At 37.6% G+C, this 12,093-nt stretch overlaps 1 protein-coding gene across 1 annotated transcript in view; it reads left to right on the forward strand.

Annotated features, from left to right (window-relative positions):
- TRPA1 (transient receptor potential cation channel subfamily A member 1) overlaps positions 1–12,093 on the forward strand; it is a 52,484-nt gene that overhangs the window by 23,706 nt on the left and 16,685 nt on the right. Inside the window, exons 10-17 of the mRNA XM_036111204.2 lie at positions 124–224; positions 1,200–1,369; positions 1,455–1,619; positions 3,483–3,597; positions 4,484–4,650; positions 6,028–6,121; positions 9,486–9,545; positions 10,502–10,600. Of these exons, the coding sequence (XP_035967097.2) occupies positions 124–224; positions 1,200–1,369; positions 1,455–1,619; positions 3,483–3,597; positions 4,484–4,650; positions 6,028–6,121; positions 9,486–9,545; positions 10,502–10,600 (971 nt within the window). The remainder of the gene's footprint in view (positions 1–123; positions 225–1,199; positions 1,370–1,454; positions 1,620–3,482; positions 3,598–4,483; positions 4,651–6,027; positions 6,122–9,485; positions 9,546–10,501; positions 10,601–12,093) is intronic.

A 12,093-nucleotide genomic window follows, 5' to 3' on the forward strand; every position in this document is an offset into this window, starting at 1 on the left:
AGCCACCCAGGCGCCCAACAAAGTTTTAAGTAAAAAAAACTTTTATTTTCTTAAATTGAAAATCCACCATAGGTAATGCTTTAAATAAATAAGTAGAAGTTATATTTATATTTTGTTTTATAGGTGCCCGTGTAGACATAAAAGATCATCTTGGACGTAATTTTTTGCATTTAACTGTACAGCAACCTCATGGATTAAAAAATCTGCAACCTGAGTTTATGCAGGTAATATATGTATACGTACATGGATTTCCATAAACTGAGTTGGGTTCAACAGAGAGTACAGTGATTTTGCTTATTATGAAGGCTGCTTCTGGAATTTAAAAATTATGTTAAAATAAAGATGCCATATTTGAATATTTATTTACAAGACAGTGGTGATGATTATGATAATGATAATACATTTCATTGGGATTGAATTTTCCAAGTTACCAAGGATTCCCATATATCCCCATCTATAATGAGTCAGCTTACCATCACTCTTTGAACCATTATGAATTGCATATCAGTGGAAAAGCCAGGTACTTGAGTAAATTAGCAATATTTCAACATCAATTAAGAAAAATCATTCAACATATTTGACTTGACAGGTTGAAATGTGATCTCCATATTTATATTCACCAGCTCATACTTACTGAGTGACTATTAGGTGTATCTGAAGTTCATCATATTTTTGTAATAAGTAGATTTTAATATTGTCAAAGTCTTTAATAAAGAATAAAAATAAATATTTTAAAAATAGAAATTTATTGATTGAAGTGCTTATTTGCTATTTGCTTTTTATTTAATATTCATATAAAAATAAAGTAAATCTAATTTCAGCATCTCATCCCTTTTGCCTAACAGAACATGTTAGCATTAAGCTCTTAAGTCTTATTTGGGGGAAAAATGTAAAAGGTGGGCTGAAGTGGGTGGCCTGTAGCAAAATACATTTAGAAAACGCTCGGTTGAACATGTTAAGTACATTTCTTATTCTTAGGATTTCTCAGAGCCCTTAATACAGTACTATACATTTTAGAAGACAGCATACACCATCATCCATATTTATTTTACTCCAGTACCTTTAAGTTATTTATATTTTTGCCCTCAAGGTATACATACTGATCCTTATTGGGAAATACTGTCCTACAGAATAGTTTGAAAAATACTATATTAGCATGAGAACAGAACCATATTTAGAATATTCATTTTTTTCCATAGATGCAACATATTAAAAAGCTGGTAATGGATGAAGATGATGACGGGTGTACCCCTCTACATTATGCATGTAGACATGGGATTCCTGTCTCTGTAAATAACCTACTTGACTTTAATGTATCCATTCATTCCAAGAGCAAAGATAAGAAATCACCCTTACATTTTGCAGCCAGGTAAGGGTCAGTTTATGTGACATGTGAGCATATCTTCTCTCTGTTTAATATTTGCTTTGAAAACATGAAACCTAATTTTTTCAAGTTACGGGAGAATCAACACCTGTCAGAGGCTTCTGCAAGACATGAGTGACACGAGGCTTTTGAATGAAGGTGATCTTCATGGAATGACACCTCTCCACCTGGCAGCAAAAAATGGGCATGATAAAGTAGTTCAACTTCTTCTGAAAAAAGGTTCATTATTTCTCAGGTGAGGATATGTGATCAGAATATTTATATATTCTTTTTAATTGGCCATTTTCTCGCTTTTTTTCTATCTTATTTTTAATTATGATAGTTAACTTTCTATCTCACGAAGTACTTTTATCCATCTTATATTTAATCCTCAAAACATTTCTCAAATATTGAAAGGGACATCAGTGTTATTTCTAATTGACAGATAAAGATGTCACGATTTATAAAGTTGAAGACTTCATTTGAGGTCACAGAATAAGTGGCTTTGTGCGAAGTAGTTCTCAGAACCTTTGAAATACAGTTCTTCATATTTTGCTTCATCATGCTACCATCCTTTTATGCAGATACATGTGCACATACACATCCCATACAAATTCAGACTTTTTAATTCAGTCTGATGAATGATGGACATGAAAAGTTGCCTTTACACTGCAACACCAGACATGAAGAATTCCTGAATTTCATTATACTTAAAGGAAGTCTAACACAAGGAGGAAAGACAAAATTATTAAGCATTTAAAAATGTAGTATTATTAAATGACATCTTTGTAAAAAAAAAAAAAAAGTTTTATAGAGGTTTGGTGAGCTATTTTCTAATTTTACCAGCACGGAAGCAAAGAACTCATTAGGTTAATGTTCAAAAGGCTAATGTTCATTTTTTTATCAGAGCACCAATCATGCAAAGTAGGGTTGCAGCTGCAAAAGGAATGCTTTGCTTAGTTCCTTCCTCTAAAGGGACACCAGGCAGTGGACATGCAAAGGAGATCCCAAATGGATCCAGGCCAGAGACTTGTTGCTTTTAATTACATCATAATAACTGAAATGGTGAGGTTGCCTTTGCATCCTAAAATAGTTGTTCACTAGCACTGAAATTAAATTGTGTCAGGATCTCATGCTTTTTTTTTTCTATCTCTGATTTGGAAAAATGACAAGCCTTGATTGTATTTACATCTTGAATTTCTGTGAGAAAGGACAAACATTTTCTAAAGGGATTAAGAAAGCATCTTTCAGGGGAGCCTGGGTAGCTCAGTCATTAAGCGTCTGCCTTCAGCTCAGGTCATGATCCCAGAGTCCTGGGATTGAGTCCCCACATCGGGCTCCCTGCTCCGTGGGAAGCCTGCTTCTCCCTCTCCCACTCCCCCTGCTTGTGTTCCTGCTCTTGCTATCTCTCTCTCTGTCAAATAAATAAAGTCTTTAAAAAAAAAAAACAAAACCATCTTTCAGAGCACAAGAGGAATGCTCTCTTCAGACCCAAACGCTTAGAAGAATAAGTAGCATTAAGCTAAACATCTTAAGACCAACTGTTGTAAGATGATATTATCATTAGCAATACCTAGTGGCCATGAAGACTGATACTACCATCATGGAATTTTTTTTTTTAAGATTTTACTTTTAAGCAATCTCTACACCCTCTGTGGGGCTCGAACTCACAACCCTGAAATCAGGAGACGAGTGCTCTACTGACTGAGCCAGCCAGGCACCCACCCCCCCATCAAGGAAAATTTTTGATATGATATTCAATTAAAGAATAAAATAAGATTTAAAATAGTGTGTATAAGTACATTACAGCCTTGAAAAAAAATATGTACGACACAGACATGCCAACTCTGGTTTTACCCACCCCCAGATGGTTGATAATGTGTTTATGTACTTTTATATGTTAATCTACTAAATTAAAAAATATGTGTGAATCACATTCTAGGAAGGTTATTTAAGACCATTAGGCTTGAAATTAGCTCATTTGTTAGAAATATGTAATATTTAGTTGCTAGAACTCATTTTGTTGTTGTCATCCGACTCACCTTTCCAATGGGCAGCATCCCTTCCCACGATTCATCTGTGAAGTGAATGCACAGCTTTTTTCTTAACTCTTTAACAGTGACCACAATGGCTGGACTGCTTTGCATCATGCTTCCTTAGGCGGGTACACTCAGACCATGAAGGTCATTCTTGACACTAACTTGAAGTGCACAGATCAGCTAGATGAAGAAGGGGTATGTACTGTGTTCCTCATACCTACTCAGTGTCTTGGCATAGAAGCTTCCAAAATTGCAAGAAAGCCTCCTTCTTAGCCACTCTCTTTCCTTCCTTGCTGCATTTATACTCTTTTTTGGGTTCTTACTCTGCAGGGGAAAAGAATAAGGAGAATGCCAACGGGGTGGATGCATGTTGAGAACACCTCTTAAGTCTCATAGAGACTCCACAGGCCCATGTAGATAGATGAAACAATTTTCACTACTCCCTGGTGAACCAAGAAAAATGAAGAGGTTAGGGATGTTTTCATAAAACTAAGTGTACTGGATTTGAGGACTATCCTTTATTCTGCTATGATGTTCTCCCTCTTTTTATGGAGTGTATTAAAATAAATGCATATTCTTTCATGAAATGATAGAGGGTTGTCATTGCTTTTTGAAATGTCTCTATGTGGCAGAATTAAAGACTGGCAACCTTCTAGCAATTATTTATTTTTTTTAATTTCACAAGCCTGTGAAAACCCCAAATCTGGAAATCATTGCTCTAAGACAATAAATCTCTTAGAAGAATTCTGTGTTCAATCCAATATCCTTACCCTGAAAGTTTGTCATTTATCCTTGTGGAATCATCCCACAGCAAAAACAAAATAAAATGAACCACTTTGAATTCCATATATACACACACAGCACCCCTCTCCCTCTCCCCGCCCCCACACGATGTTCGAACTATAAATTAATTATGCAAAGCCTGATTCTTAACACTGGCTTTGAATTTTATGATTTTGGTATTAAATAGTTAAGTTTGTTAATAATTTATTTTAAGCAGTCCAACAATGAAAGCAGAGAAATAGCCAAAGGATGAACAGCCATTGTTACTGGATTTTCTGTGTTGTATTTTTTCTAAAAGAACACTGCGCTTCACTTTGCTGCGAGGGAAGGCCATGCCAAAGCTGTTGCACTTCTTCTGAGCTCCGATGCTGACATTGTTCTGAACAAGCAGCAGGCCTCCTTTTTGCATGTTGCAATTCACAATAAGAGGAAGGAGGTGGTTCTTACAACCATCAAGAACAAAAGGTATGCTGTCTCCCTATCCCACTGTCATTTAGTGTCCTCTGACGTGTGGGATGATAGATAACCTGAGAGGAAACAGGAAAAGAACAAGTTTCAGCTGTTAATCAACATTCCTTAAACATCACTTGTTTACATAAAATATTTAATTAACTCTTTGGGTAACAACAGACATGTTACTTAACCTTTCTGGTTTTTGGTTTCCATCTGTAAATTATGGGAGCATAGATCGCCTTCATAACACCCATGTAAGACGCATGGGCTTCAGACATGTGTCGTCTAGTCATTGTCTAGCACATTCTGCCCTGATCTGTCTGAATCTGCCCAACATTCTCTTGTTAACAGAAATGTCAAACCTGGATGTTGGTGAAAATAATCTCCAGGGTATATCCATGCTGTTATTAGGGCCATCTATTGGAATTTCTCTTAACACATGATCTTTTGTGATTGTGGATTTTTAAACCATACTCTAAGGAGTTTTAATGATGAAGTTGGAGGGTAGTTTGTCCTACTTTTTGTACATAAACTTTTTGTATAATCACAGAAATGCTCAAGGGCCCAGTGTCACCCAGTCATGGACACACAGACGAGCCATGTCCTATTCAAGACAGATCAAGCCTGTGTTTTGATCTCAAGATCCCCCTGCTGATCATTTCTTTGAAACACTACCCAGTGCAAGTGTGCAACTGGAAGTTTTCTACTTATTATGCAGATATTCTAGATGAATTTTACTGATAGGGTTAACAGAAAATATGGATACTTTTTAGAAGTAGTCTCTTATGACAGATCGGATCTTGGAGGTAAATGTCTCTTCTTTACTTCCTGTTGGGGATTTATTTCCCCCTTGGTATCATAAGTATCTTCTTGTTCTGTCCAACTGGATGGTGATGAAGAAAGGAGCAGGCTACGCAATCTTCTGGCAGAATCTATGCTTATTAATGTATTTGACACATGTTGTTTTGTAGTTTAATGCAACACATGGTGTATACATGGATTAAATGTTAAATGTTGTGTGTCCAGTACTATGTTGTTATTGTATATACATGCATGTGACTATCTCTACTCAACATGACCAGCTCATACTATTTCATGATTTCAGGATGAAAAGAAGGTAATAACTTACCTTCTTTAGAAGGCATTTAGAGAAAGAGAATAGTGATTATAACAGCCATCCTGGAATTTGCCCACATTTCTAATTTCCATTAGTGGACAAGGATCCTATTAATGGACTGATACTGATTCACATATTGGTTCCACTGGAACAAATTCAGGTTTCTTCTAAAGATATAATCTTGAATCTCAACTGGTAGCTTTGTTGTATAGAACAGAAAGATTAAGACCTTGTGTTTGTTTTATTATTATCACCATTGTTATTTTTTACAGATGGGAAGAATGCCTTAAGGTTTTTAGTCATTATTCTCCAAGCAATAAATGTCCAGTCATGGAAATGGTAGAGTACCTCCCTGAATGCATGAAAGTAAGCTCTCCAGATAAAACTGCTTCTGAGTATATGCTTGGCATGTAATATAATATGAAGATTTATTGTTGTAATCACAATGTAAAGAATAGTAATTTTCATTTTTAAAGTAAAGTTTCTAGTTTCCCATAGGCTATCAGTCAGGGAAGTTAACCAACAAGTATTTAATAAGGACCTACTTGGATTAAAGAATGCTGTTAGGTGTTGGGTTAGGAAAACATAGACAACAGATTTTTTTTATTCACATGATCCAAGTCTAGAACAGAGACTACTAATGGTGGTTACTGGCTGAATAAAGCTCTAGGTGGTTTTTTGGAGCCATCCGTGTTATTATTTCAAATATACAGTAGTTGTTAACATTTAACACCAGGATGCCTCCCTTAAGGATCCAGATATCTGGCTTTCTGTAAAAATCAGATCTGGTTACTGGGCCTCCTGCTCACGAGGAAGGAACTGCTGGGCTACTAACAGCTGCTTCCTTTAGATGGGGCAAACACTACTCCCATTTGGTATACCTCTTCCTTTTGTATACTCCGTCTAATGCCTACTGTTGGTTGCCATGTATTGTTATTCTGGTGCAACTGCTCTCCTTGTAGTAGAGAGGTATTTCTCTATATCTGCCTCTACCCAAACTGTGAAGACAGAAGCCAGCCCAGGGAGAGCCCACATTTCAGAAACGATGGGAAAGAGCTCTTAAGGCTGGCACAGTTTATTCATTTACACTACCTACCTGGCCTCTAAGGACCTCCAAATGTGTAATTCTCTGCTGGATTAAGCATATACCCAGCATGTGACTGGACTCCTACAAACAAGAGAAACACCCACGAACTGTTGAGGATTTGAGTGTATAAGGATGCACATAAGAGACCTCCTTGGGAAGGTTGAGGTTTGAAGATTGGGATAGATATAGAATAATCAAAAAGAGAGGAAGGATGTCGAGTGTCATTCATAGGGAAAAATATATTCAAATACTGGAGGAGGCAGTGAGACATAGTGACACAGGGGCCATAGGGCCAGGTTCAGAGCCTGATGGTCCTGGGATTTAGTCCTGGCTCTCCCTCATGCTGTGCTGCTTTAGGCAAGTCATTTCACCTCTCTGAGCTTCATTTTCTTTCTTTTTTTATTTTTTATTTTTTAAAGATTTTATTTATTTGAGAGACAGAGCATGGGCATGGGGGAGAGGCAAAGGGAGAGGGAGGAGCAGATTCCTCATTGAGCAGGGAGCCCAGTGATGTGATGATGCAGGGGATCCCAGGACCCTGGGATCATGACCTGAGCCAAAGACATTTGCTTAACCGACTAAGCCACCCAGATGCCCCCATTTCTGCTTTCTTTACCTCTAAAGAAGTGTTGCTGATCCTGATCTTGCAAAGTGATTACAAAAATTAGACGTAAAATATATGAAGTATTCAGGATGGTGCTTGGCTTATATTATACATCCTACTATTTTTATACTTCTCCTGTGGTTATTAGTACTATAGCTACTCACACGTACTATTTTTATTTATTCAGTAAGCACTTAGTTTGTGCTAAATGCTGTACATGTATTTTTTTATTTACAATAGAAATTGGAGCCAGTCCAGTCCATAAATTAGCATTTCAGGTGCTTAAATTTCATCAGAGGGCACATAAATATTCAGGATTGAAAATGATCTCAGAATTTCTTACTTAGTAAATCCTTGGAATCTGTCCTAATGAATAATCAGAGGTACAGATTTATATACAGTAATATGTCTGCAGCATTATTAATAATAGTAAAAAATATGTTAGAAATACTCACATATGGAAAACATGGGATAGAACTGAAGAAATTATACCAAAATGTTGATGAGAATTATCACAATTGAGAGACTATGGACTCTGAGAAACAAACTGAGGGTTCTAGAGGGGAGGGGGGTGGGGGGATGGGTTAGCCTGGTGGTGGGTATTAAAGAGGGCACGTACTGAATGGAGCACTGGGTGTTATACGCAAACAATGAATCATGGAACACTACATCAAAAACTAATGATGTAACGTATGGTGATTAACATAACAATAAAAAATGGAAAAAAATTATCACAATTGTAGGATTATGATTAGTTTTTTATACTATATATTTTCTAGTTAGTTTTCTATAATTTCCTTGTATTTTAGTATTGTGAATTTTTCCTTAAATAGGGTAACTTGATTTTTCAGTTTAGCCTCACGTGACACATTTGAATAATTTACATAATCCCCCCCCTCCCCCAGCCCCGGGCAGCCTAGCTTTATTTTGCCTGTGCTGATGATTATAAAATTCTCAGTCTAAGACTGGCTTCTCTGGTTCTGCTTTGCACAGCACTACTGACTAGCTTTGTCTTTATTTTTTTTAATGATGCCTTTTATGACCCTTAGTATCACTGCCTGGTCACCAACAGAGATTGAACTTTTTTAAGTCCCCTGGTGCTTGAGGATGGCAGTGCCCTCCCAGTGGGGCCTGGGTCCCTGTTTCTCCCCTGCAGAGTGCTGTCCAGTCCTCCACCATTGTGTCTTGCAGGTGGGGTTGACCAGATGCCCCAGGAGTTTTGGGGTACACACTGGTGGGGTCATCTGAGACTTTGTGTCCAGACTCTGTTCCAGGAGGGCAATCTGACTGAGAAGTATTTTTTTCTCAGGATGATGAATTTGGGCCACCAGAAAGGTGCCAACACACAGATTGGGGGTGACTGAAATTGTTTATGTTGATAGGTACCCCATAAAAATATTTGTCCCTACACACCCTAGAGGTGTGGCTCTAATGATCCCTTAAGCATTCTCTCCTTGTCTTAAGCATCTAGAGGGCCTTCAGTATTGCTGCGTATAACACCTATTCCCCACTGTGCTGTCCATGCTGCTTTGGATGAATACTTTGTCAGTGTTGCTCAGCAAGTGAGATACAGAAACCAACACAGTACTCCATGCTTGAGCAATATGGAAGATGACACCTAGACCAAAGAAAGACCCCAGTGCTCAGCCATGAGATCACAATTAGAGACAATAAATTATCACTATAAGATGCTGAGCAAAGGCATCCTTTATATATTCTGTAGAAGCCCAGGACATCAAATCTTAGGCCAAACTAATGAAATATTTCTTACTCAAATTTTAGTAAATGTAATTTCATTCTTAAGCATGTGGTACATTTTCTGAATCACTTGGTATTTCTGAGGCATGCAGTGATAGTTGAAACACTTTATATATTTTAAACTTTATTCCTTAATGACATGGATTATAGTTTATCTTTGAGGTACTAGAAATAAAGGGAGAGGAAAGGAATATCTTGGGTATAATTTTAGAAAGGGAATCAAATCCTGTCTCGTATGTAGTCTTCTGACTAATATCTTAGCCACTTTTTCTTTCTTAAAGGTCCTTTTAGATTGCTGCATAATACCCTCCACAGGAGACAAGTCTTGCCCAGACTACCATGTAAGTTTATTTTATCATGATAATTTGAAGTTTATTCTAATTCTTTAATGAATATTAAAAACAATGTTACTAGAGTTCCATGATCTCAGAAGATGGCAATTATTGTCTTCATTTGTCATATTATTATATCATCTACTTGTGAGAGGATTTTTCTTCCATTTTCTCCCAATATTTTAATTGTTTCTAATAGCATTATTTAGGGTTGTTTCTAGTCTTCATATTTTCTTTTTTTTTTTTTTTTTAAAGATTTTATTTATTTGACAGAGAGAGAGATAGCGAGAGCAGGAACACAAGCAGGGGGAGTGGGAGAGGGAGAAGCAGGCTTCCCGCCACGCAGGGAGCCCGACGCGGGACTCGATCCCGGGACCCTGGGATCATGACCTGAGCTGAAGGCAGACGCCTAACGACTGAGCCACCCAGGCGCCCCATAGCCTTCATATTTTCTTTAGCAGTACTGCCTGAAGAATGAAGTTCCAAAGATCTAAGTGATCTTTTGAGAGTTCATCTTCTTCCATGACTATGGGTTACAGAAGGTTAGGTAATAGCCTCCTGAGATATTTTTTAAATTTTTTTAAAAAGATTTTATTTCTTTATTTGAGAGAGAACACGAGAGCATGAATGGGGCAGGGAGGGGCAGAGGGAGCGGAAGTGGCAGATTCCCTGCTGAGCGGGGAGCCCACCTCGGGGCTCAATCCCAGGACCCTGAGATCATGACCTGAGCCGAAGGCAGAGGCTTAACCAACTGAGCCACCCAGGTGCCCCTAATATAAAAATATTTATTTTTTGAAATTAAGATGAAATAACTTAATCTACATTTCTTCAGACAAAAATGACTCAATTTTATTTGAACTACTTAATTTTCAGCAGAATGATAGCCTTGCATATTTGATTTGTCAAGACCTATTTTGGGGGTATATACTAGACTGTTAATTTTTTCAAAATTTTATCTCCTACAGATCGAGTACAATTTCACATATCTTCAATGTCCATTAGAATTTACCAAGAAAGTAACACCTGCACAGGATGTTACATATGAGCCTCTTACAACCCTCAATGTAAGTCTGGTATTTTCATTATCCAGGTTGTTTCTACATGGGTTCTATAATGTTTTGGTGCAATAGTTCCAGGAAGGGGCCTGGAAAGAATTCCACATTAATAGTTTTAGGTCTCTGTCCTCCATGTGTCCTAACCCTTTATTTTTTAGGGAAGAAAACAGTCATTCTCTATAGTTGCTATAATTTGATCTGCCCTAAAGTTCCACACTCTTGACCACTTTAGTCCTAATGGTCATGTTAAACCTGCCCCAACCCAGAATCCAGTAAACCATGGACAACATGGGCTGACAATCAGCACTTGCTCTCCACCTCCGTCCACCTAAATATAAACATATATATTTAAGAGTTTCCTCCATGTAGAACCACGGGAAAATTCAAGGCTGACATTTTACAATCATAGCTTCCAAGTCAGCTAACCACTGGGCTCCACAGTAAACTCTGACCTTTCAGAACCTTAGATCCTTCTGGAGGAGTGATCCCAATCTGAAAGCAGGCTCAGCATGCACAGTGTGGACCCAAATTGCCCAAGAGACTTAAGACCAAATCAGCTCTTATTCCAAAGAGTACTTTTACATTTCCAGCAGATGGGACAATAAAAACCATGCCAAGATGATCCACTGCAGTCTAAATCAGGGGTCTCAAACTCAAATAGCTACAGAGGAAATAGGTAACAGATGGTCTAAAAGGAGATCAGCTACTAGCATCAACAAGTTGGTGCCCTCTGGGAAGGGCAACCCAGCCTTATAAACACTGGCAACAAATTAACACTGTGTGCAAGCAAAAGAAAACCTATTTGAGGGTTGGATTTCCAAATGTGGCCTAGGGCCTAGATATGTGTTAATATGGTAACCACTAGCCATATGTGACTACTTAAAACTAATTAAAATTAAGTAAAGTTAAAAGTTCATTTCTTCATTTGCAGTAACCACATTTCAAGCACTCAGTAGACAATGTGCCTTGTGGCTTTCCTATTGAACACAAATACAGGACATTTCCATCACTGCAGAAAGTTCTATTGGACAGCATTGGTCTAGACCAATTGGGAATTTTCATTCACTTTAAATGAATTCATTTCTCTGCATGGAAGCCTTTGGTACAGATCATGGTATCAACCATCACCTAAGTGATATCTAGAAGGCTTACTAAGTACTTGGAGTAGGAAGGATGCAGAGCCCCATGGACTTTATGCCCACAAGGCTGGCAGTGGAAACGACTCTCATATTGGCTTTATGCAAAGCATTTTAGCTCTGCTGGAGTATGTTTTGCAGTTGTTGTTATAGTTCAGACTCAATAGCCAAATGACCTAAAAGTAACTATACTACAGCTATACTTAGAATTTTTGTGTATGTATGTGGAAGTTTTTAAATTGTAATTTAAAGAATAGGCAATACTTCTATCAGGGTATGTCAGGAATGAGAATAGGAGGAAACAAAATCTTTGTAGATTCTAAAAAGTAATAGATTTAATAAAATACAGATTCAGGCAGGACAGAA

Source organism: Halichoerus grypus, chromosome 5 (assembly GCF_964656455.1).
Source record: "Halichoerus grypus chromosome 5, mHalGry1.hap1.1, whole genome shotgun sequence".
NCBI lineage: Eukaryota > Metazoa > Chordata > Mammalia > Carnivora > Phocidae > Halichoerus > Halichoerus grypus.